This window comes from Mobula hypostoma, chromosome 13 (assembly GCF_963921235.1).
Source record: "Mobula hypostoma chromosome 13, sMobHyp1.1, whole genome shotgun sequence".
In the NCBI taxonomy this organism is placed as follows: domain Eukaryota; kingdom Metazoa; phylum Chordata; class Chondrichthyes; order Myliobatiformes; family Myliobatidae; genus Mobula; species Mobula hypostoma.
This window is the reverse complement of record NC_086109.1, coordinates 83,296,342-83,323,215: the sequence shown is the minus strand read 5'-3', so window position 1 is coordinate 83,323,215 and position 26,874 is coordinate 83,296,342. Positions and strand designations below refer to the sequence as shown.

The 26,874-nt window shown below is 44.7% G+C and overlaps 1 protein-coding gene across 4 annotated transcripts in view; it reads left to right on the top strand.

Annotated features, from left to right (window-relative positions):
• polg (polymerase (DNA directed), gamma) overlaps positions 1 to 26,874 on the top strand; it is a 74,024-nt gene that overhangs the window by 43,849 nt on the left and 3,301 nt on the right. For 3 of the 4 annotated variants that reach the window (XM_063066087.1, XM_063066086.1, XM_063066085.1), the window contains 9 exons: positions 1,200 to 1,360; positions 2,886 to 2,939; positions 4,102 to 4,219; positions 7,500 to 7,635; positions 9,718 to 9,964; positions 10,783 to 10,905; positions 13,352 to 13,520; positions 21,260 to 21,468; positions 22,434 to 22,594. In XM_063066087.1, coding sequence (XP_062922157.1) covers positions 1,200 to 1,360; positions 2,886 to 2,939; positions 4,102 to 4,219; positions 7,500 to 7,635; positions 9,718 to 9,964; positions 10,783 to 10,905; positions 13,352 to 13,520; positions 21,260 to 21,468; positions 22,434 to 22,594 — 1,378 coding nt within the window. Of the gene's footprint in view, positions 1 to 1,199; positions 1,361 to 2,885; positions 2,940 to 4,101; positions 4,220 to 7,499; positions 7,636 to 9,717; positions 9,965 to 10,462; positions 10,524 to 10,782; positions 10,906 to 13,351; positions 13,521 to 21,259; positions 21,469 to 22,433; positions 22,595 to 26,874 lie in introns of those variants that run through there. The other variant, XM_063066088.1, reaches the window with a different exon arrangement.

The following is a 26,874-nucleotide window of genomic DNA, read 5'->3' as shown; positions in this document are numbered from 1 at the left end:
GGTTTGGTCGCCAGCCGCTCGACCATGGTTTTCGGTCGGGTGCTGGATGCTCGGAGAGATTCGGCGGGGGGCAGGTGCCTGGCACTCGGCTGGGGGCCGTGGTCAAATGGTTGGCGACTTGGGCCGGCTCCCCCTCTGGACTTAGTCTGGTGAGGAGGGTGTGAGGACACCCAGCAGGACTAAAAAAAAACAAGACCTGACAAAGGGCAGATGAGCTCCTTGTGAGCCAATGGCCATCTTCCGTGGAAGAGATTAAATCCTCACCACGTATCTATGAATGGTATGCACCTAGTCATCACCTAGTCAGAAGTGACATGATGAACTTGGGCGCTGCACCGTGCGCCTGGACTTGCCCAAGGCCTCCGCCTAAGGAAGGGCCGAGCTCGAAGAAGCGGCCGCGGCTGGAGGCTGACACGGCCTCGGGCTCGAGTTCAGCGGGGACGGCAGCGGGCGGTGCCAAGGCGGCCAGCGAGAACAAACTGGAGGAGAGGCTGTACTCGGTGCTGTCGCAAGATCGAAGAAGATGGAGGTGCATAGCCGCCAACCCTGGATTCGGGACGGCACCCACTGACTGACTGACTATTACTTAATATGTTACTTTCTTTAACGAAATACAAAAAAAACTCAACATTTAATTTTTTGGAAAATGAATATTTGGAAATCTAAAATTTGCTCTTTTCTGCTGATGCACTAATGCATAAGACAAAAAGTAAACATCTAAAACAAAATTTATATAAAAACTCCAGGCCATGTAAGACTTCTATACAATACTGCAAAAAATAGTGGGGTAGCATTCCTAAGTTCATTGTCTATTCAGAAATTTGATGGTGGATGGGAAGAAGCTGCTCCTAAAACATTGAGTCAGACTCCAGTACCTCTTCCCTGATGGTGATAATGAGAAGAGGGTGTGTCCTCAGGGTCATAGTGGAGACAAGAACGTAGGTACCTTGCAAAGTGATCGCCCAATCTGCATTTGGTCTTTCAGTTTGGAAGTGACAACGTGTGCCTAAGCTACTCTATTTTTAGATCTTCAGCTGCCTTTGAGAGGGCTGCTCGTGGGAAACGCTGACAGAGCTGAGGGGTTCTGCCGCACACGTCCGTGACCTAAGAGGTTTTTGCTGCTTTCAGTAGTGGGATTCAAGACAGTGCAGGAACTGGGGGAAAAAAAAATTGCACCACCTTCTTTCTACCTATTTCAGGATGGGAACCATAACAATGTCGGGAGCCCCTTTGCAAAGGATTTTCTCTCTAAGATGGAAGATGGTACCTTGCGGGCAAGCACCAATACAACGAATGCAACCAGAGCGTTGGAAATCAACAAGATGATCTCCTTCTGGCGGAACGCCCAGAAAAGAATTAGGTAGTGGTCATTTCTGTATTCTGTTTTGTTTCTGTTGTGTTTGTGTGTGTGTGTGCGTGTGTGAGAGAGACACGCATGCTGCATACAGAATGGCTCTAGAAAAGGTGGTTAGAGAACTGCAGAATCTCAGTTAGGTTTATTATCACTCACATAGCATGAAGTTTGTTGTTTTGATGCAACAGAACAGTGCAATATATAAAACAAGCTATAAATTATAATATATAAAACATCTATCAGTAGTGCAAAGGAGAGCAAAAATAATGAGGTAAATCACAAGCACGAGGTAGTCTGCAGATGCTGGAAGTCCAAAGCAACACACACAAAATGCTGGAGGAATTCAGCAGGTCAGGCAGCATCTATGGAAAAGAGTAAATAGTCGACGTTTTGGGCTGAGACCCTTCTTCAAGACCGAGAAGGAAGGGGGGAAGATGCTAAAATATAAAGATGGAGGGGAGGGGAAGGAGGCTGGCTGGAAGGTGATGGGTGAAGCCAGGTGAGTGGGCAAGGTCAAAGCAGGAGAAGAAAGAATCTGATAGGAGAGGAGAGTGGACGGTAGGAGAAAGGGAAGGAGGAGGGGACCCAGGGGGAAGTAATAGGCAGATAGGTGAAAGGTCAGAGTGGGGAATAGAGAAAGGGGGTGGGTGAGAAATTTGTTCACTGGAAGGAGAAATCGATATTCATGCCATCAAGTTGGAGGGTACCCACACAAAATATAAGGTGTTGTTCCTCCACCTGAGGGTGGCCTCATTCTGGTACAGGAGGAGGCCAGGGACTGACACGTTAATCCATGGTCTCAACTGGAAGGACTGCTTGGGGCCCTGAACGGAATTGAGGGAGGAGGCATATGGACAGGTGTAGTACTTAGGCCACTCACAGGGGTAAGTGCCTGGAGGGAGATTAGTGGAGAGGGACGAATGGACAAAGGAATTGCAGAAGGACTGATCCCTGTGGAAAGTGGAGGGGGAGGAGGTAAAGATGTGTGTTCATGGGTTCATGGATCTTTCAGAAAGCTGAAGCAGAGGTGAAGATACTGTTCTTAAAATGTTGAGGATGTGTCCTTTGGCTCCTGTATCTCTTCCCTGATGATAGTAATCCAGCCAGGAAGAGGATTCTATAGAGATGTGAGTGACATCTCTGAATGCCTGTATTTTAGGAACCCAAGTATATCCAGTGCCTGCTCTCTCTGGCTCTGTGGGCTAAAGAAGCTGATGGAGCCTCCTATCATAGAGCACGGAGATGGCATGAGCTTCCTAATATAGCAGTGAGTGGCATATCACAGTGTTGGAAATTTTATTTCTGAGTGAGGGCCGACAAGTCAACACAGACTCAAACCTCATGATTGTTTTTACATTATTGCCTACTGTCAGGGTCTGCAGCTAGGCTCCTATATTGCTTCCTTACCACAACATTGATTATCCTGCCTTTGGAATTCCTGAAACATGGGGACTTTTTACAGGTGTCATCCATCCCAGTAAATGCACTACGTTTTGCAGTGAAGTAATGCAAACTTGATTTTCTTCTGCAGTTCTCAGATGGTTGTGGTGTTAAAGAAAAGTGAACTGCCTCGATCAGTCACCAGGTGGGTATATTGATGTTTATCTATTTTATTTTATTTAGAGATACAACATGGAACAGGCCCTCCTGGCCTAACGAGCCACACTGCCCTGTAACCCACCTATATAACACGAGCCTAATCACGGGACAATTTACAATGACCTACGAATTTAGATTGAGAGAGGAAACTCACGCATTTCACAGGGAGAATGTAAGAACTCCTTATAGCCAGCGCCAGAATTGAACTCCGAACTCCAGAACGCCCTGCGCTGTAATCGCGTTGCGCTAGCCACTGCGTTACCACGGCGACCAATCACCAATGTATCACCAATCCTTTTACGCTCTTGATTCCTTGTTGGAGTCTGTTTGCTCATTTGATGTTGTTCAGCTTCCTGTTTTTCATTTTGTCACTGGCCAACTACACTCGGTGAACATTTTATTAGTTATGAGTGTCTGTGGCCTTTTGCTGCTGTCACCCATTCAAATTCAGAGATGCTCTTCTGCACACCACTGTTGTAACGTATGGTTGTCTGAGTTACCGTCATCTTGAATTGGTCTGGCCATTTTCCTCTGACCTCTCTCATTAACAAACTGTTTTGACCCACAGAATTGTTGTCCGCTGGTCGTCTTTTTGTTTTGCACATCATTTTCTGTAAACTCTAGATACTGTTGTGCATGAAAGTCCTAGGAGATCAGCAGTTTCTAAGATGCTCAAAGCACCCTGCCTGGCACCAACAATCATTTACGGTCAAAGTTACTTAGATCACGTTTCTTCCCCATTCTGATGTTTGGTCTGAGCAACAATTGAACCTCTTGATCATGTCTGCATACTTTTAAGCATTGAGTTGCTTCCACGTGATTGTCTGATTAGAATATTTGTATTAACGTACAGGTGTACCTAAGAAAGTGGCCACTGAGTATATTTCACTAGGGAAATGGTTCTACTTGAGGTTTTCTCATGTGTGCACAAACTAACTCTCCAAGTGGTGTGGATAGACAATGGCATTGAGGCTACTCCACCAAGGAAGGGGAGAAATATGGACAGAGAAACAGGCCTGAAGTAGCCTATAGAAGGTGACAGGCCCCCTTCCATCGGAGACTTGCGCTATGCACAGCAAACGTTTGTGACTTCTTACTGCTAGTGGGTATTATAAAAGTACTGATCATTTTGCATTTCACAACTGCAGACATGAAGCATTTGAAGAAGAACTTGCTTATGGAGCCATTTTACCGCAGGTGATCACTGCTGGCACAGTGACCCGACGGGCAGTCGAACCAACCTGGCTAACAGCCAGCAATGCACGGGTATGTGAGAGTAACACACAATATTTGAAATACTGTCATTTGTTTAAACAGTATAACTGATTTATCATGCCACATTGGAAAGGTAATGGCTTGATGCAACATTACAGAATGATCTTTATTTTGCATTTGACATTTGCTTCAGCTGAGTTTGCCTAAAACTGTTGATCTAAGTATGAAATGGCTTGATGTTGTGTTGATTGGTATTAATTACTGCACAGTACTTTCTCCTATCCCTCTTCTGTCAACTAATTGCAATGCAGATTAAATACTGCAAGATATAACAAATTAAGGCAAAGTTTGTGATTTGTTAAAGGCATATCACTTTCTACTTATCCTCCTTCTCTCCCCCCACCTTATTATTCTGGCGTTTTCCCCCTTCCTTTCCAGTCCTGAAGAAGGGTCGTGGCCCAAAATGTTGAATGTTTTATTCATGTCCACAGATGCTGCCTGACCTGCTGAATTCCTCCAGCATTTAGTGTGTGTCAGCTTTTTCTTGTTGCTCCTGGCCAGACCAAGCTCTGTATTTTTTTAAAATATTTTAATTATTTTGAGATACTCTGCAGAACAGGCTCTTCCGGACCAACGAGCCGCTTGGCCCAGCAACCCACCTATCAACCCTAGCCTAATATCAGGACTCTTTACAATGACCAATTAACCTACCAACACAGTCACCTTTGGACTGCGGGAGGAAGCCAGAGCACCTGAGAAAGTCTGCACGGTCACGGGAAGGACATACAAACTGGAGTTGAACTCCAACGCCCTGAACTGGGATAGCATCGTGCTAACTGCTACACTACTGTGGTGCCCTACTGTGGTTGTAGAGTTGGATATTGCCATTTGCTCTTAAATGTATCACAGCCTGTGATTTAGCTTACAATCAGAATCAGGTTTAATATCACCGGCATATGCATGAAATTGTATGTCTTTGCGGCAGTAGTACTATGCGACACATAATAATAGAAATATATATGTGTGTGTGTGTGTGTGTGTGTGTGTATATATATATATATATATATAAAATAGTTAAATTAGATAAATAGTGGAAAAATAGAGATAAAAAGTAGTGAGGTAGTGTTCATGGGTTCAATTCCCATTCAGAAATTGGATGGCAGAAGGGAAGAAGCTGTTCCTGAATTGCTGAGTGTGTGCCTTCAGTTTTCTGTACCTCCTTCCTGATGGTAGCAATGACCTGGATGATGGGGGTCCATAATGATGGCTACCACCTTTTTGAAGCATTGCCCCTCGAAGATTCCTGGATACTATGGACGCTAGTGCCCCATGGTGGAACTAAGTTTACATCTCTCTGCAGCATTTTTTTTGACCTGCTGAGTTCCTCTAGCATTTTTGCATTGACCTACTACCCTTCTGAAATTACTAGTAAAACCTGCTCTCACCAGATATTGGCCTTCATTCCAGAAGATAACCTTCCTCACTTCCGACTTAAACAGTGATAATGTAACTACAGGTCATGGGTTAAGGGTGAGAGATGAAAAGCTTAAGAGGAACATGAGGGGAAACTTCACTCAGAGGGTGGTGAGAGTGTGGAACAGCCTGCCAGCACAAGCGGTGTGTGAGAGCTTGATTTCAACGTTTAAGAGAAGTTTAGATAGGTACATAGGGTTATGAAGGGCTGTGATCCCAGTACAGGTTGATGGAAATAGGCAGTTAAATTGTTTGGCATAGACTAGATGGGCCAAAGGGCCTTTTTCTGTGCTGTACTTTTCTATGACTCTACAGCTCTGTTTCGATCCTGTGCACTAGCCCTCCCCATCAATCTATTCCATAAAATATTGTTGTGCCTGATGACTTCTCCAGAGCATTAACCCATTTGAATCCAGTGCTCCCCAGTCCTTGCCACACATGCCACTCTATAGGATTCAGATTTATTTAATCACATGTACATCGAAACATGCGTTGAAATGTGTCATCTGCGTTAACCAATGCAATGTAGGCCTGCAAGAGTTGCCATGCATTCCGGCACCAACATGGCATGCCAACATTTAAGGGTGGTTATAGAGGTTCAGGGCATTTTGTCTTCCTGCTGGAGTGTGTAACAGATGAGTAGACTTCTCTTTGTCTTTCTCACTGTCCATTTTCATTGATGAAAAATGGGCTACTGGTTCACAATTGTCCAATTTACACTATTGTATGAAATAACTGGATACATCTGTATGGGACCTTTAACATGGTCCTGCCGGTGTGCCTCGTGGTTAAATCTGAAACAAAGACACAGTAAGGATATATTAGGGCAGCTGGATCAAAGAGGTAGTTCAAAGAAGCAAATTAATAGAGGAAAGAGAGGCAGGGCAGATATAAAATGTTTAGGGCTGAATAGCTACAAGACTGTCTGTAAATGTTGAAGCAATTAAAATAAAAAATGTACAAGAGGTTTGAATTGTTGGAGTAAAAGATCTTTGAGGGTTGAGGGTTTGTATGAGATTACAGGGACAGGCGGGGTGAGATCATGGAAGGATTTGGGTTGCCATGTAAATTTTAATATTGAGCTGTTGCTGATGTAGGAGCGTGTGTAGGTTGGTGACTGCAGGAGCTGACGTGAGTTGGTATCCAGGCAACAGAGGGCTGGTATCTTCACAGAGGGTGCAAAGTGGAAGTCTGGCCTGACTTGCACTGGAATTGGAGGAAGGTGGAAGAGGCAGCACAGCTAAACCCAATGAGTTGACATTCACACAGGTCTAGCAGAGTAACTAAGTAGTCATCTTGAGATTTATTCTCTGTCCCCAGCCCAGTGTGGCATCCATCATTAAAGACACCATGATTGTTCTTGGCAAATTTTTCTACAGAAGTGGTTTGCCTTGCCTTCTACTGGGCAGTGTCTTTCTAAGACGGGTGACCCCAGCCATTACCAATACTCTTCAGAGTATTGGTAGGTGGCATCAACGTTCACATAACCAGGAATTGTGATATGCACCAGCTGCTCATACGACCATCCACCACCATGGCTTCACATGATCCTGATGATCACCCACATCATACGACACATATGATGATGATTAAATTTATAGTACTCTTTAAGTACTGCACTATATTGCTGTAGAATAAGAAATTTTATGATGTATTTCAGTGATAATAAACCTGATTCTGATTCTGAACTGATCCTAACCAGCTCAGTTAATTAAGTTGATAAATATTTGGAATGAAGATGTCCTGGTCTGCAAACCAGTGAAGGGCCTTGATCACTGTGATGTCATCATGGGAGAAGACATTTCACTGTTCGTTCCACGTGGAGTGTAAATGGATTTCTTTCCTTCCCTTCCTGCAGCGTGATCGAGTAGGAAGCGAGCTGAAAGCCATGGTTCAAGTACCACCCGGATACCACCTGGTCGGGGCAGATGTCGACTCACAAGAGCTGTGGATTGCTGCCATTCTTGGAGAAGCCCATTTTGCTAAAATACACGGTGAGGAACTTGGGCCCAAAACTGGGTTACGCAGATCAAACCTCAGGTTTTGATTTCATTTACATAATTTTCTGACCAAGGAAGCACTGTCAGAAGGAAGATCTGTTTCATGCCTGGATGTTACTTTTGTTTGGTTTAAACTCTCCCACAATCAGCTTTTTTCATCTTTCTATTTTACCTCCCATCTTATAGCAATATTTATTAATATGATTTGAAATTATTTTGTCCTCTTGCTCCATTACGAGCACACGTGCTTTCATTCGTTTTTTAGAATAAGCTTCCATTTTCAGTTGATCTTGTTTTGTAGTGCTTTGGTGTGTCTATGTTGATGGTGCTACATAAATATAAATTTTTTGAAGTCTTTTTATCAAAAGTGATATGCTTTATATGTACTCACCTAGACTGATTTAAAAAACTGTGCTAATTACAAGTTTACATGAAGAGATTTCATAAAGAAGGGCTGATCCAGTCATTAGGTATGTACAGCGCTGCCTCCAATTTATCTCTCAATCCATTTTTTCTTCGAAGTACAGTGCTGTACGAAAGTCTTTGGTACATGTATATTGCCAGGGTGTGTAAGACTTTTACACGGTTCTGTATTTGTCAATGTGGAACAGAGAACAAATTTGTAAATCTGGTAGGAGCAAAAGATGTTGGGAACGATGAGGGTGGAATGCCACAGGAGGGCACTGGGACAGGTGGTAGAGAAGAGTACCAGGGGTGGGGGTGGGTGGCTTGAGTACAGACACACCCGGCATGGAGACACCAAGCAAGGACATTCGATTTCCAAACAGTTGGTTTGTTGACCATTACAGAATGTCACTGTGGTGCTTCCCTCTCCCTTCACCTTTTCCCAACCATGATTCCCCTCTCTTTGACCCCTTCCCACTCTCAGTCCACAATAGTGGCCCACGTCAGAATCGGGTTTACCATCACCGACACGTCATGAAAAGTGTTTTTTTTTTGTGGCAGCAGTACAGTGCAATACAGTACAAACAAGAGGTCTAGGACAAATTCAGCACAAGCATTTCAGTTTATTTATTTATTGAGATACAGGGCAGACCTGCCCTTTGAGCCACGCTGCTGAGCAATCCCCCAATTTATTCCTACCCTAATCACCGGGCAATTTACAATAATCAATTAACCTACCAACTAGTACATCTTTGGAGTGTGGGAGGAAACCAGAGCACCCAAAGGAAACCCATGTGGTCACAGGGAAAACGTATAAACTTACAGGCAGCGGTGAGAATTGAACCCAGGTTGCCTGTACTGTAAAGTGTTTGGCTAAGCACTACACTACCATGCCACTGTTCAAGGACTTCATCCCCACCTTCTTCGCAGCAATTTGAATGGGCAATAAATGTTAATCTTGTTAATGACACCCACATTTTATGAATGAATAAGAACAGATAAGCTTTTATTAGATTATAAGAAATTGAATGGGTTCGGACTTTATCTACTGGAGTGCAGGAGGATGATGGGAGATCTTACTGAGGTAAACAAAATTATAAGATGAATGCTTGCAGTTATTTTTTCCTCCTCAGTGGGGTGAGACTAAAATTAGGAGTCAAAGGTTTAGGTTGGGGGGGAACTTCAACTCAGACCATGAGAGGCCTGTGTCGGGCATTTTCATGCCTTACAAGGCGCAGATTGGAAGTCTGTGTGGACGCCACTCCTCGCACAGACTAGAGCAATGTGTGATTAAGTGCCTTGCTCAAGGGCATGAACACGCTGCCACAGCTGAGGCTCAAACTAGCGACCTTGAGATAACTAGACGAACGCCTTAACCACTTGGCCACGTGCCCAACACTTAGGGTTTAGGGTGAAAGATTAAATATTTAAAGGGAATCTGAGGGGCAATTTCTTCAGGTGAAGGTTGTGCGAGTGTGGAAGGAGCTGCCAACAGAAGTTGTAGATGCAACTTCAATTGTAATATTTAAGAGCAGTTTGGATAGGTTTATGGAATGGAGGGCTGTGGGCTGAATGCAGGCAGATGGGACTATGCAGAAGACCAGACTGGGCACAAACTGGAATAGCCAAGGGGCATGTTTCTGTGCCATGACTCCATGCTTCTCCCTTTAGGCTGCACTGCATTTGGCTGGATGATGCTTCAGGGGAAAAAGAGCAGTGGTACAGACCTGCACAGCAAGACAGCTGCGATGGTGGGAATCAGCAGAGAGCATGCCAAGGTTTTCAATTACGGACGTATTTATGGGGCCGGGCAGCCATTTGCAGAACGGCTCCTTTTGCAGTTCAACCACCGACTGACACCTCAGGAAACAGGAGAGAAAGCACGGCAGATGTATGCAGCTACCAAGGGTGTACGAAGGTTAGCTCTTTGTGTTCCATTTTCTCCCAAGCTGCTTAATCATATAAGGAGAAAATAGCCAGTTGAAGTGACACATGTTAGTGCTTTGACAATGCATAAAGCAGTGACTTCCAGTGACAGCGTTAAGCATTTCTTGGGTGGTTGTTGTTATGTCACTTGATTTCTTTTCTCTCTTTCCTTAAACCATTTGCATGTTGATAATTTTGAATGTGATTGATTTTTTTTTTTGCTCATTTGTCTTGCAAGGAAGTGCAATTCCATAGCAAGCTCACCCAAATAGTTCTGATGTTAGTTGAGGGAAACGTACTAACGTAGGTCCTAAGCCTTGGCACTGGATTATGTGGTAACTCTTGCGGGTTGTCCCCAGCAAAATCCTTAGGTTACATTGGTTGGCAACATGAACAATATGTTTCACAGTATGTTTCAATGCACGTGATAAATAATCTGAATCTGAATCCTCAAACTGCAATTAAAGAATATTCTCATGAAAATCTGCAGGTGCTGGAAACCGAAGCAACACACACAAAATGCTGGAGGAACTCAGCAGGCCAGGCAGCATGTATGGAAATGAGTAAACAGTCGATGTTTCGGGCCGAGACCCTTCGCCAGGACTGATGATAATATATATTTAATAAAGTAAACTACAAATAAAATATATTTGTAATTTTCTGTGGCATAATAAGCCATGATGAAGAGTACAAGATTCAGCTAAAAATGAGGAGCCAGTAGTCAAGGAGTTCCTACAATTTCATTACAAGTTAAAGTCTCGACTTAAGCGATTAACCTTATTTTACATCCATTGTTTTGATTTAAACCAGGTGTGTGCTTTCAGAAGATGGCAAGTGGCTGGTGAAGGAATTGGGCATCTCTGTGGAGAGGGCAGAAAATGGAACAGTCTCGAGTGCAGACGCGAAGAAGATCCAAAGGGAGGCTGCAAAAAGGTCAATATGCTTTATGAAATTCCTAACCCAGATAACAAGATAAAAATAATCAGAGATCATGTATCTTATGAGCTGTCTGCATCATTTCGTGTGGACTCAGTGGATGCCATTTGAATCTTTCTGGGCCTGATGTATGATTCTCAGTAGATTTGCACATGAGCTACTACAGCCTGATTGACAGTAGTGTATTGACCAACAGCATAGCACTGGTGCTTCCGGGTTTTCATCTTCACCTTTTAGTTGCTCTCTGGTAGAAGACAGTGAGAATGAAGCTGTGAGATAGGATTATCCCGGCTTTGCTGCAGGAATTGAAATCCCAATTAAAATACAAACATCGAACCAGTGAGCTAGTCCCTGCAGTGACTGAAATCAATAACTCACCTGCTGCAAAGAGCAGTTAGAAGCTGAGGGTCCTGCAATACATGGCTTTCCATATAAAGCTTTTCCATCTGCAAGGCACACGTCAGGAGAGTGATGGAATCTTCTTCGCTCGTCTGAATGACTGTAGCTCGGCTAAGATTGGGAGATGACACCATCCAGAACAAAAATAGAGCCCTAAATTTACCATAATTCACGAGATTCTGAAGATGCTGCAAGTTCTGCCCTGTTGAAGGGTCTCCATATGAAACCTTGATTGCTTATTCCTCTCCATAGATGCTGCCTGGCCTGCTGAGTTCCTCCGTCACTTTTTGTGCCTTACCTTATAACATGTCCAGATAGTGCCACCTCTAACACTTGGAAATATTAGCTGTTTTGTGGACAAAGTTGTTGCCTCATTATAGGAAGGAAGCTTTAGAGACAGGATGTTGGCTGGATTAGAGTGCAAGTCTTAAGAGGAAAGGCATGTCCTATGGACTAGGGCTTTTCTCTTTGGATTGATGGAGGATGAAAGGTGATAATAAAGTTGTATAAGATGATAAAGAGGCATGGATAAAGTGGACAGTCAGTTTCTTTCTCCCAGGGCAGAAAGGTTTAATACAAGAGTGGTGGTAGTGGTTGTGGGGTCGGTTACTGGGTAGAGGTGTTCATCAGCCCATTAACTGTGTTTGAGTCTGGTAGTCCTGGTGTGGATGCTACATTGTCTCGTTTCTGATGGGAATGAGACAGTCTGAGCAGGGTGCGAGGGATCCTTCGTGGTATTGCTGGCACATACTGTTGTGCTGATGCAGGGAAAGGGGGGGATTAAAAGTTGTGAGAATTGATCCTAGAAGATTCTTTCCAATAGTGAAGAGAAATGCAAAGCCCAAAGTCAAATTTGATTTTAAGGGTATAATATAAATGCTGTGAACTTATTGCACCATGAGTGATAGTCACTGTTCAGTAATAAAACTGCTGGTCTTGGATATGACCTTTTGCTGAAGTGAACAGGAAAAAAACTATTAGATTCAGCTATAATACTTCTGCAGTTCCTGACTGGATTCGTGAAACATTTGGTGAGGAATTGAAATTAAATCCCGTTATATACGTCCAGTGGCAGGGGTTGGGAAGCAGGATCGGCTAAGAACTGCACTGAACTAACAAAGGAAAGGCAATGTAGTAGTTGAATTCCTGTACTTGCAGCCAGAGACCTGAGCTGTTGATTCAAAGACACAAGTTCAAGTCCCTCCAAAGTAGCTGGAGAAGTAACAAAATGGAAATCTGGAACTTAATGTAAGGCTAGTCTCAGTAACATTAACTGGGATTGTTGTAGAAGTCCATCTGAATCACTAATGTCCTTCAGGGAGAGAAATCAGCCATGAATTGTTGGTCAGGTGTAAATGAGACTCCAGACCACAACTCACCTCTCTATATATGTGGGCACTTGGTACTATTGTGAGCAGTTTCAGACCCCTAGCTAAGAAAGGCTCTGCTGGCATTGGAGAGGAACCAGAGGAGGTTCAAGAGAATGATCCTGGGAGTGAAGGGGTTAGTATAAGAGGAACATTTGATGGCGCTGGGTCTGTATTTTCTGGAGTTTAAAAGACTAAGGGAGGATCTCATTGTAACCTACTGAATACTGAAATGCCTAGACAGAGTGGATGTGGAGAGAATGTTTCCTATAGTGGTGGAGCCTAGGATCAGAGGGCACAGCCTCAGACTACAAGGACATCCCTTTAGAACAGAGATGAGGAGGAATTTCTTTAGCCAGAGGGTGCTGAGTCTGTGGAATTCATTGCCGCCGACGGCTGTGGAGGTCAAGTCGTCGGGTGTATTTAAACCAGAGGTTGACAAGTTCTTAATTAGTAAATGTGTCATAGGTTACGGGGCAGAAGTCAGGAGAATGTGGTTGAGAGGGTAATAAATCATTCATGGTAGAATGGCGGAGCAGACTCAATGGGCCAAATGGCCTAATTCTGTTCCTATATGATATAGTCTTATGGGCAATACCAGTAGTGTATATATTGTATGGTAAATCATTAACATTTTTGAATGACTATAGCAGTACTTCTAATATTAAACTGTACAGATCAAATGGTGCTAAGTGGAATGTTGTGAAACGACGAATCTGGAGTGGAGGCACAGAGTCTGAGATGTTCAACAAACTGGAATACATCGCCACGTCACTTCGCCCTCGCACTCCAGTGTTGGACTGCTGTATCAGCAGAGCTCTAGAACCAAGTGCAGTAGGACATGAGGTATTCTTTCTTTTTCAATTTTTTTTTTATTGAGTTTCAAATTGATGAACATAACAATGATAATGAATCCAAGAGATCGGGATTACATTAATAACGGTTAATGTATACAGACACAGACTCCGAGTAACATATTAAATTTAAGCCTCCCAATCTCTTAATAACTGAACATGAAAAAGATTCCAAAAAATTTTTTTTACCCCCTACACTTAAAAAAAAAACAAAAACTGGGCTGCCATATTTCATCAGATAAGATCATTATTTGTCATTAACTCTGCTCCTCTCTACACAAACAAAAAGGATTCAGAAAAGGTCAACTTACATCACATGTAAAGATTGAATAAATAGCCTCCAAGTTTCTGCAAGTTTAACTGAAGGATCAGTGGTACCACTCCTAATTTTTTCCAAATTTAAACATGTTATAGTTTGAGGTATTGGCTACCTTTTTAATGCCACTTACTCTTTTAAAGGTTTGATGTAGCAATGTCTAAATATTGAGATAAAGCAGAAATGGGATTCCTACATTTAACTGCTCCCGTTCTCTAGACTTTAAAGCCCAATCTAAGAACCACCAAAATACACTACCCTGAACTAATTCGTCTCCTGCTCACTGCATTCTTGAGGGCGTTGTCCATTGTAGATTTGTCTCCTTTCAGGTGTTTTCTTAGTACAATGTGCACAAAATTAGAAGTGAAAGTTTGTAAAGCATGCAGGAATCATAAAAAGGTAGATGTGAGACCACAGGCTGTGTCAAATACACAACCCAATCCCAATTTCCAGGGTTGGGTCCATAATCTGCACGTCACAACTCTTCAAATACACTATTTGGTATTTTAAATGCAAAAAGGATTCTGCATTTACATCCATTGTTGAGTGAGTTTCAGATGTCTACCTCTCTCTGGTTGCAAATCTCTCCTCTAATACTTCTAAACCAATTAAATTAAACATAATACCCTCCTCCCACTAATTTTTGATGACTTTTTATAGGGAAATAAAGCCCTTTTTAAATAAACCTCCCCAAACTGATTGACCAGCTTTGTAAATTTCTTTAGGAATCTGAGAAAAATGTAACAGTACATTTCTTTAAAAAAAATCTTTGGCTTATTCAGGGGAGAGTGTCACTTTTTTGAGTGTTTACATTGCTAACCTTTATTCCAATTAAAAATATAGACACTTGCTCTCGCTTTCCAACTATACTTGCTGGGCTGAGAGTTAGCAAACATATTTCATTGTGAGAGTTATTAAAATCTAATCTCTTCAAACCCAGGCTCACAAAAGAGAATATGGAGTGGAGTCTTTTCTGGTTGTGATACTGTAGGAATTAACAGCAAAGGGGATTTTTTTTTTAATCAATACTCTCAGCCAATGATTGAGGTAGTAAAGAGCACATGACCCTAAGCAAATAGTCACACTTTATTTAGTTAGTGTAGAAAGAAACTAGAGCAGTGTCTACTCATAAAAGGTTATATGCCTAGAAATTGCAATAACTGGGAGATAGTTGCATATAAATTATGAATGAAATCAGTCTCATAGCAGTAACCAATCATTTCTATTCTCGCTGACTAGATGAAACCAAAATAGAAAAAAATATATATAGTGTCTTGAAAAAAGTATTCAGCCCCAACCCTTTGGTCACATAAGTATTACAAGGTATTTTGATCAATTTAACTAAGAATTTTTATTTGTGAATCACATGCTACTTTATTTCCCCATACTAGAGCCCCAAAACAGAAAATTGTAAAGCATGAAAAGCTAAAAATTCAAAAACTGAAATGTCAGCCATTCAAAAGTATTCATCTTCCTTCGCTCAGTACTTAGTTGAACCACCTCTCACAGCTAGTACAGCCTGTAGTCTTTTTGGATAAGCCTCAATTAACTTTGCACAACATAATGGAGCAAGGTTTGCCCATTTCCCCCTTGCAAAATTACTCAAGTTATGCCAGGCTAGTTGGGGAGCGGTGGTGGACAACAATCTTGAGGTCTTGCCAGAGACCTTCAGTCAGGTTAGGGTCAGAACTCTGACTGGGCCACCCAGGGACATCAATTTTCTTCATTTGAAGCCACTCCATGGTTGCTCTGGCAATGTGCTTTGGGTCATCATTCTGCTGAAAGACATACTTCTTCCCCAGTTTGAGCTTTCTGGCAGAGGCGAGCAGATTTTAATGCAGGACCTCTCTGTATTTAGCAGCATTGCCATCAGTCCTATTCAGAACATGATGCTACCTCCACCATGTTTTACAGTAGGGATGGTGTTACCTGGCTGATGTGCAGTATTAGATTTACGCCACACGTTAGTGTTAAGGCCAAAAAGTTCTGCTTTAGTCTTTATGATGTTTTTTTAAGCCGGGGTTTCTTCCTTGCCATTCTTCCACAAATATCCCTTTTTGTGCAAGGCCAGAGATTCTGGAGCCACTGACTTCTGTAGCTCACTCAGAGTAGCTTCAAGTGCCATTCTTCTCCAGCAACTAAGTTTAGAGGGGCGGCCTGACCTAGGCAGTGTGGTTGTGGTTTCATATTTTTTCCACTTTTGTACAGCTGACTGCACTGATCTCTGAGGTATGTTCTGTGCCTTTTGAGATGGTCTTGTACCCTTCCCCAGATTTGGACTTCTGTTATTTATCATTTACCTGACTTGTCTTGAATGCTCTTTTGTCTTCATTTTTGTTTGGTCTGTTGAAGATCTACCATACTGTTGGACATTACAGAGAGAGAGGGGGTGTTTATTCTGATGAATTCATTGAAAAAGGTGATTCTGTAGCGGTGTGCTACACACAGCGCTAGAATAACCACACGGAGTCGGTGAGTTAGAGTTGCGATGAAAGAGATTTATTCAAACTTCGTGGCCCGCTTTAAAGCCTTCCCGTTCCTGCCCTCCCTGGGTGGGACTGCTGTGGGGAATGCATATTCCTAGACCCTTTCTGCATGCGGGACTTTCCCCCTGCTGGTGAAGATGGCCTGGCGCCCTTTTTGGGGCCGGCCCTCTGCCTGTGCGCGCTGTTGTGAGCCGGTTCGTGTGTGCCAGAAAGTGGGTCGCCACATAATCTCCCCCCCCCAGATCCGGTGATACCTCCCCCAATGTCCACAGTCTGGATCGGCCTCTGTTTGGGAGGTCTGCCCCTGCGCCGCGGTGCCTGAGCCTGGACGGGCTGCGCCAAGTCCACATGGGCCGGTTTGAGTCGGTCCACCGTGAAAACCCCCTCTCTCCCCCCAATGTCCAGCACGAACGTGGACCCGTTGTTCCTGATCACCTTAAACGGCCCCTCGTAGGGCCGCTGTAGCGGTGCTCGGTGTCCGCCCCGTCGTACAAAAAGAAACTTGCAGTTCTGCAGGTCTTTGGGTACGCAGGTCGGGATCTGTCCGTGCTGTGAAGTGGGGATGGGGGCCAGGTTACCGTGCCTCTCCCGTAGTCTGTCCAGGACTGCTGTGGGTTCTTCCTCTTGCCCCCTTGAGGCTGGTATGAACTCTCCTGGGACTACCAGGGGTGCACCGTACACCAACTCGGCCGACGAGGTGTGCAGATCCTCTTTGGGCGCCGTGCGGATTCCGAGCAGGACCCAGGGAAGCTCGTCCACCCAGTTAGGCCCCTCTAGGCGGGCCATGAGAGCCGATTTCAGGTGATGGTGGAAGCGCTCCACTAGTCCGTTCGATTGTGGGTGGTATGGTAGGCAGTTGTGTGGCGTAGCTGAGATCCTAAAAGGTTGGCCATAGCTGACCACAGGCTGGAGGTGAACTGGGCGCCCTTGTTGGAGGTAATGTGGGCCGGTACCCTGAAGCGGGCTACCCAGGTTGCGATCAGTGCTCGGGCGCAGGATTCGGAGGTGGTGTCGGTGAGCGGGACTGCCTCTGGCCATCTGGTGAACCGGTCTATCATAGTTAGGAGGTACCGCACTCCTCGTGACACTGGCAGGGGCCCCACAATATCCACATGGAAGTGGTCGAACCTCCGGCAGAGCCTTGGTATGCCGCTGCACCTTGGCCGTTTGGCACTGCATGCACGTTTTGGCCCATTCACTGACCTGTTTACGCAGTCCATGCCACACGAACCTGTTGGCGACCAGCCGGACGGTTGTCCTGATGGAGGGGTGCGCTAAGTTGTGAATGGACTCGAAAACCCGCCGGCGCCAGGCTGCTGGGACGATGGGGCGAGGTTAGCCGGTAGCTACATCACATAGTAGGGTCCTCTCACCTGGGCCTACGGGGAGGTCTTGGAGCTGCAAACCAGAGACTGCAGTCCTGTAACTGGGGATCTCAGCGTCTGCCTGCTGTGCCTCTGCCAGCGCTGCATAGTCCACCCCCTGGGACAGGGCCTGTATGGTAGGTCTGGAAAGTGTGTCTGCCACGACATTGTTCTTTCCAGAGACATGCAGGATGTCCGTCGTGTACTCAGAGATGTAGGACAGATGTCGCTGCTGGTGGGATTACCAGGGGTCGGACACCTTCATGAACGCAAAGGTAAGCGGTTTGTGGTCTGTGAACGCGGTGAAGGGCCTACCTTCTAAGAAGTACCTGAAATGCCGGATTGCCAGGTATTGTGCCAATAGCTCCCGGTCGAAAGCACTGTATTTGAGTTCAGGTGGTCGTAGGTGTTTGCTGAAGAACGCCAGGGGTTGCCAGCGACCCTCGATGAGTTGTTCCAGCACACCACCAACCGCTGTGTTGGATGCGTCCACCATGAGGGCAGTAGGAACGTCCGTTCTGGGGCGCACTAGCATCGCGGCGTTTGCTAAGGCTTCTTTGGTTTTAACGAAAGCGGTTGCGGCCTCTTTGTCCCAGGTAATGTCCTTGCCCTTACCCGACATTAGAGTGAACAGGGGTCGCATGGTTCGGGCTGCTGAGGGGAGGAAACGGTGGTAGAAATTCACCATACCCACAAATTCCTGCAGGCCTTTGATTGTGTTGGGTCAGGGGAAGTTGCGGACCGTGTCTACCTTGGCGGGCAGTGGGGTTGCCCCGTCTTTAGTAATCCTGTGGCCCAGGAAGTCGGTGGTGTCGAGTCCGAACTGGCATTTGGCTGGGTTGATTGTAAGGCCGAATTCGCTCAGGCAGGAGTAGAGCTGGCGGAGGTGGGACAGATGCTCCTGCCGACTACTGCTGGCTATGAGGATGTCGTCCAAATAGATGAATGCAAAGTCCAGGTCGCGTCCCACCGCGTCCATTAGCCGCTGGAAAGTCTGTGCGGCATTCTTTAGACCAAACGGCATTCGGACGAATTTGAAAAGTCCGAACGGGGTGATAAGTGCTGTTTTGGGGATGTCGTCCGGATGTACAGGGATTTGATGGTATCCCCGGACGAGGTCTACCTTGGAAAAGATCCTTGCGCCGTGTAGGTTTGCTGCGAAGTCTTGAATGTGCGGCACAGGGTAGCGGTCTGGCGTTGTAGCCTCATTCAGTCTGCGGTAGTCACTGCATGGTCTCCAGCCCCCCGTTGCCTTGGGCACCATGTGAAAGGGGGAGGCCCATGGGCTGTCGGACCGTGGTATGATCCCCAATTCCTCCATCTTCTTGAACTCCTCCTTCGCCAGTCGGAGCTTGTCCAGGGGACGCCTTTGAGCACGGGCGTGGAGGGGTGGTCCCTGGGTCGGGATGTGGTGCTGTACTCCGTGTCTGGGCATGGCTGCCGTGAACTGCGGTGTCAGTACTGATGGGAAATCCGCCAGGACCCTGGTGAATTTGTCGTCGGACAGCGTGATGGAGTCCAGGTGTGGGGCTGGCAACTGTGCTTCACCCAGGGAGAATATTTGAAAAGTCTTGGCGTGGACTAATCGCTTCCCTTGCAGGTCGACCAGCAGGCTGTGGACTCGTAGAAAATCCGCCCCCAGGAGTGGTTGGGCCACGGCGGCCAGTATGAAGTCCCACATGAACCGGCTGGAGCTGAACTCTAGCCGTACAGTGCGGGTGCCATAGGTTCGTATTGTGCTGCCATTTGCGGCCCTCAGGGTGGGTCTCGGTTCTCTGTTGCGGATTCGTAACTCGTTGGAGGTAAGACGCTGATCTCCGCTCCGGTGTCGACCAAAAAGCGGCGTCCCGACTGCTTGTCCCAGACGTACAGGAGGCTGTCCTGATGGCCAGCCGCCGTAGCCATCAGCGGCGGCTGGCCCTGGCGTTTCCCGGGAATTTGCAGGGTGGTCTGCAGCGGCGGGCCTCTGTGCCCCACCGCTGGTGGTAGAAACACCATTGTTCGTTGGGCTCCTCACTCCCGTCGCCGGGTTTTGTAGGCTCTGCTGCCGAGCCTGGTCTGGTCTGTCGTTGGGCACGCGGCTTGGTGATCTGTGTGACGGATGCCCCTCTCTCTTTCCTGGCATTCCACAGCACATCTGCTCGGGCCGCCACCTCCCGGGGTTTGCTGAAATCTGCATCGGACAGCAGCAGGCATATGTCCTCGGGCAGTTGCTCTAGGAACGCTTGCTCAAACATGAGGCAGGGTTTGTGTCCTTCAGCCAGGGCCAGCATCTCGTTCATTAATGCTGACGGCGGCCTTACTCCCAAACCATCCAGGTGCATTAAGCGGCGTGCTCGTTCGCGCCGTGAGAGTCCGAAAGTCCTTATGAGCAGAGCTTTGAATGCTGTGTATTTGCCATCCTCCGGGGGCGACTGTATAAACTCCTCAACTTGTGCAGCTGTCTCCTGGTCGAGTGAGCTCAGCACGTAGTAGTAGTGAGTGGACTCAGAGGTTATCTGCCAAATGTGGAATTGTGCTTCTGCTTGTTCGAACCATAATTGGAGTCGCAGCGTCCAGAAGCTTGGCAGTTTTAACGAAACTGCGTGAACAGATGCAGCGTCGGTCATCTCTGGTCCAAATGTCGTTTGGGCCGTCGGGGTCACCAATTGTAGTGGTGTGCTACACAGCGCGAGAACAACCACACGGAGTCGGTGAGTTAGAGTTGCGATGAAAGGGATTTATTCAAACTTCGCGGCCTGCTTTAAAGACTTCCCGTTCGCACCCTCCCTGGGTGGGACTGCTGTGGGGAATGCATATTCCCAGACCCTTTCTGCGCGCGGGATTTTCCCCCTGCTGGTGAAGATGGCCTGGCGCCCTTTTTGGGGCCGGCCCTCTGCCTGCGCGCGCTGTTGTGAGCCGGTTCGTGTGTGCCAGAAAGTGGGTTGCCACAATTCTCCAATTTTTTTATTATGATTATCCAAAATTAACAAGAGTACATCGAAGTAACCAACACTTACAATGTCTCAAGAAAAAAAACATTAAAGATTGAAAAAATTTAGGTGATAAAAAAAGAGAAAAAAAAACCCTACTAAGCAAGAAAAAGTGAGGGGAAGAATCCCATTAGGTGTTCAACCCTGGACCCATGCATCATACAAAAAGCTTCTAAAAATAAACATCAAACCGCCAGCAAGAAAAAAAAGTACCAAAAATTTACAATTAGATCGTGGAGGAAACTCCAATTTTCTACATCAACAAATTGGGCGAGTTGATAAGGTAATATACAGTATTACACCTGAGGAAAGTTGGATTAGTAATTACAGAGGAGATGATTACTTCTTTAGTCTCAGTTTTGGTTTTTAATTTTTAGTAGTGTTGACAGGTTTTGGAATTTTTCTTTTGATTTGACATGATGCACAATGCTTTGTAAATTAGCTCAAAATTCCTACTTCAATATATTTTAAATTTAGAAAATAAGACAGTAAAATGTGAAAATAATGGTGGGGGCTGAATACTTTGTCAAGGCATCGTATACGCCTCACATGCATATGGGACGAGGTCTGACTACTTTAATTTCCCCTCACAGTTCATGACTAGCCGAGTGAATTGGGTGGTACAGAGTTCAGCTGTGGATTACCTCCATCTGATGTTGGTGTCCATGAAGTGGCTGTTTGAGGAATTTGGTATTGATGGTAGATTCTGCATCAGCATTCACGATGAGGTCCGTTACTTAGTAAACAGTGAAGATAGATATCGAGCTGCGTTGGCATTGCAGATTACTAACCTCCTGACACGGTAAGGGACTTTTCTTTCTTTGGTGGTTATTTTGATTTTGGGTCAGTATGCAAAACAGGACTGTTGTTAAGCTGAGTAGTTTCATTCGTGTTTTGAGTACGAGATACCTCTGATCACAATCCCTTGGCCACTAGGTATATACATGGAGCACTGCTTCAAGATAGCAGCATCTACCATCAGGATCTCCACTATCCAGGCTATGCTCTCTACTTGCTATCACCATCGGGCAGGAAATCCAGAAGCCTTAGGGTCCCTCAACACCAGGTTCAGGAATAGTTATTACTCTCCAACCATCAGGTTCTGGAACTTGTGTGGATAACTACATTCACCACAACTGACTGATTCTACAACCCAGAGACTCACTTTCTAGGACTCTTTACGACTCATGATCTCAGAAAATTATTTTATTACATGATTTGTCTCCTTTTGCACATTGGTTATATTTAATATCAGAGAATATATACAAGATTACCACCTGAAATTCTTACTCCTCGCAGACATCCATGAAACAGAAGAAAAACCCCAAAGAATTAATGACAGGAAAAATGTGAGAACCCTAAAGCCCCAAATCAATTTTATTGATTTATTTACCTTTAAATGCTTGAAAGAAAATGATTTCAAGGAAATGTATGGTAACATACGTACTTTGATAATAAGTTTTACTTTGACTTTGATTGACGACCTGTTTAGTACCTAGAAGTGCATGTGCAATCACCAGACTTGTGTTATTGGGATTTACCGGTGTTAACCTGAATTTTGTTACCTTTTTACAGTAAATATGAAAAATAGCCAGAGAATCATTTGTACCCATGTCACAGCTCTTTAAGAATTAGCATCTTCAAGCCAGGAAAACAAATGTGGGGGGTTTACAAAGAGAAAATTTTAATCTTTAACAAGATATGCAGTTAATGGAATATTATGAAGTGATCTATACTAACAGTGGATCACTATTCTCTCATTTCAAGTTGCATGTTTGCCTACAAACTTGGGATGCCGGACCTGCCACAGTCCGTGGCTTTCTTTAGCACAGTGGATATCGATCACTGTCTGAGGAAGGAAGTGATGATGGATTGCCAGACACCATCCAACATTGCTGGGCTGCAGAGACGATATGGGATCCCACCAGGTATGGTTGACAGCTGTGCGGATTGTATTGTGTGACAAAACATAAACTGCTTTTATATACAAAATAGAATAAATAGTTTGAAGTGAGAGTGATCAGATGCCTTGAAACATAAATGCATCGGAAAGGCAGAAAAAATTGCTGGAATCAAAATCAAGGTAATTGTCTAATATCATAAGATTTTAATTGGATCTTGGGAGTTTTTGGTTACATTTAGAATCAGTAACGGATTTATTATCACTGATATGTCATGAAATTTGTTTTGCAGCAGCAGTACGGTGCAATACATAAAAATTACTAATTAAATTAAGAAATGTAAGAAAAAAGTGCAAATAAAGAGGGCAAAATAGTAAGATAATATTTATTCATGGGTTCATGGACCATTCAAAAATCTGATGGCACAGGGGAAGAAGCTGTTCCTAAAACATTGTGCGAGTCTTCAGACTCCTGTACCTCCTCCCTGATTGTAGTAATGAGAAAAGAGCATGTCCTGGATGGTGAGGGTTCTTAATGAGGGATGCTACTTTCTTGAGGCATTGCTGCTCTAAATATCCTCAGTGGTGGGGAGGCTAGTGCTCATGACAGAGCTGCCTGGGTTTACAGTTCTCTGCAGCTTTTCCATTCCTCTGCATTGGCCACTTCATGCCAGACGGCATGCAACCAGTTAAATTTAGTGAGGTTTGTTGTTGCTGCTACGCTTGAGCAGTAAACTTTCCAACTTTACTTAACCTGAGAGGGGAGTGTTTGTAATCCTAAGTGCATATAAAATATTACTCTGACAATTTCCATTTTAACAGCAGTGGACGCCCAAATAATGCAGATAGTCTATCCATTTCCAGATTCGCGGATGTGCAGCGAAACAAAGTTGGGTTTAGTATCACCTTTGTTTCATGTCACCAATATCATCTCTACTGGACTCGTTTTTAAAACTTCTGAAATCAGTGTACCTTCGTTAATGTTTGTTGTTCTTCATCGACAAAGCAGAAGTGTATGAGGCAAAAACCTTCGATATAAGACCATAGGACATAGGATGAGCATTAGGCAGTTCGGCCCATCAAGTCTGTTCCACCATTCCATCATGGCTCATTGAATATCCCTCTCAACCTCATTCTCCTACCTTCTTCCTGTAACCTTTGATGCATTTCCTAGTTGTAGTAGGCAGTTGTCAATCCCAGGGGATCATGGGTTTGTGCCTCTGGTGGACTGTGTCTTCTCCAGGGCACAAGCCTGGGCGGGAAGATTTGAAGAACTGGCTGTTACCCAGGTTTGAAATCAGAGTTTTCCTCCTCCTCCTCCTAGGTGGGCTGCCATCCAAGGCTGATAAGTCCCACCTGCCCGAAGCAACTGGTTTTGAGGCGCCAGTGGTCCGCCTTTTCCCCTTCTCTTGCTAAAAACAGTTCTGCCGGGCCTAGTAGCTAAGCCACACGTGGAGGCCAAGATTTGGGCTTGGTTGTCAGAGGCTGTTAGAGTCGCACGCCACTTGGCGCACTTTATAGGTAGTGGGAGCTTATTCCCACTACCACCCCTGTCTATAACAACCTTAGGAACCACTTACAACAGAGGGTCCCCAACCTTTTTTGCACCGCGGACTGGTTTAATATTTACAATATTCTTGCGGGCCGACCGGGCAGGGTGGGGAGGGGGCGATGAAGGGAAATCAAGTAGGGTTAAACTCACCTCAACATGTCTTTTACAGTAAGGGTTGCCAACTTTCTTCCTCCCAAATAAGGGACAAAAGTAACAGTCAAATACGGGACACTTGTGTTTACCCTGAGAAAGACTACCATGACCATGAAGCCTTGCACGAGCACCTGTGTGCGCATGTGCATACGTTACCAACTTTTCCCCCCACAAATCGGTTTTGGCTTAATCTTCCCGACTAGGCTGTACATACATTATTTCTACTTTATATAGGCTGTGTATTTAAATATCATTCCTGCTTTTACTATATGTTAGTGTTATTTTAGGTTTTGTGTTATTTGGTATGATTTGCTAGGTTATTTTATGGGTCTGGGAACCGCTCAAAAATTTTCCCATATAAATTAATGGTAATTGCTTCTTCACTTTACACCATTTCAGCACGAAAGGTTTCATAGGAACGCTCAACCTTAGCGGGGGAAATACGGGACAAGGGCGGTCCTGTATGGGACAAACCAATTTAGCCCAATATACAGGATGTCCCGGCTAATACAGGACAGTTGGCAACCCTATGTTCAAGTTCAACAGTGTGTGACAGGGAATGAGGAAAGGTGCAGCTGACTCGTATCGTTTCCTCGCGGCCCGGTGGTTGGGGACTGCTGACTTACAAGAATCATGGAAAAGCACGGCACAGAATCAGGCCCTTTGGCCCATTTGGTCTGTGCCAAACCATTTAAGTCGCCTACTCCCATTGATCTGCACTGGGATCACAGCCCTCCATACACCTACCATCCATGTACTAATCAAGAACCTATTAAACAATGTTTTAAATATACCCAATGAGGGTATATTAAGGCGTGTATACCCAAATTTACACCTAAACCTGATTCATATCCAGAAAGCAGAGCAAAAGCATCCAGAACCCATTCAGAAAGGCCCTAGTCACACCGACTACAACAAACTGTGATCTGACAATCCAAAGTACAATTTTTAAGTAATTTAATTCTAAACATTTAAGTTGCCGTGTTTGCTGTAATTATTTTTTTTAAACATTTAACTTGTTACAGCCATGAAGTTCTCTGTTCCAATGAACAGGATTGCAGATCCTGTCACAGATCTAAGCTGGGTGCAGGTTCCGTAGGCCGATGTCCCAGCAAACGCACTGGGCATCTAGCAAGCTTGCATTCTGCTTTTGGACACCCTGTAGAGTCTAGCAGGGGAGAGCTTCTTCCCCTCCATCAGATTTCTGAACAGTCTATCAACCCATGAATAACACTACCTTACTCTTTTTGCGCTTTTTTTCTTTTCTTAATTCTTAATGTGACTTATAGTAAATTTCTACTTAAGTACTGTGGAGAGATTCTAGCTGGTTGCATCACCGTCTGGAATAGAGGGACCACTGCACATGATCGGAAAAAGCTGCAGAAAGTTGTAAACTCAGCCGGCTCTATCATGGGCACTAGCCTCCCCAGCATCCTGGACACCCTTTGTAAAGGCAATACCTCAAAAATGCGGCATCCATCATTAAGGACTCCCATCACCCAGGACATGTCCTGTTATTGCTACCATCAAGGAAGAGATACAGGAGCTTAAAGAGACACAATCAATGTTTCAGGAACAGCTTCTTCCCCTCTGCCATCAGATTTCCATATGGTCAATGAACCCATGGACGCTACCTCAGTATATTATTTTCCCTCTCTCTTTGCACTACTTAATTTAAAAAATACATGCTTATTGTAACTTAGTTTTTATGTATTGCAATGCACTGCTGCCACAAAACAACAAATTTCATGACATATGCCAGTGATTAAACCTGATTCTGAGCAGACGGGGGGAAAAAAATCCCTGTTCATGTGGGAGAACCGTATTTTCTGGCACTTACATGTAACAGTGGTTGTTGGAATTGTGGGTGAAATTGTCATTAATTCTGGTTTCATGGCTAAACCTGAAAATGTAACAATTCCTGCAGCTTGGGGTAGATAATGTGGAAAATAGAAGTGGACATCATTTTTGCTTCTGAGCTACTTATGCCCGATTGGCTGGGGTATCGAGAATCAAGGATTACTGTCTCTAAATAATAGGTTCATGAGAATGATCCTGGGAACGCAAGAGTTCATGATGAGGGCTTTGGGCCCTTACTCACAGGAATTTAGAAGAATGAGAGGGGATCTCATTGAAACCTATCTAATATCTAAACTATGGGCTAGATAGGGCAGACGTGAAATGTTATCTATAGTGGTGGAGCCTGGGACCAGAGGGCACAGCCTTGGAATACAAGGATATCATTTAGAACAGAGATGGAGGAATTTCTTTAGCCAGAGGGTGGTAGATCAGTGGAATTTCTTGCTTTGGATGACTGCAAAGGCCCAGTTATGGGTATATTTAAAGCGGAGGTTGTTGATTAGTAAGGGCATCAAGTTTAAGGGGGAAAAAGGCAGGAGAATGGGTTTGAATGGAATAGTGGAATGGCAGAGCAGACTCAATGGGCTAAATAGCCTAATTCTGCTCTTGCCTCTTATTATTCAGGACTGAAACAAGAAATTTGTTCGCTCAGAATAGTGAATCATTATAATTATCTTACCAAAGAGGGCAGTGAATGATTATTTCAAAGAATCAGATTGCTTAAATCAGAATCGAGGAATATG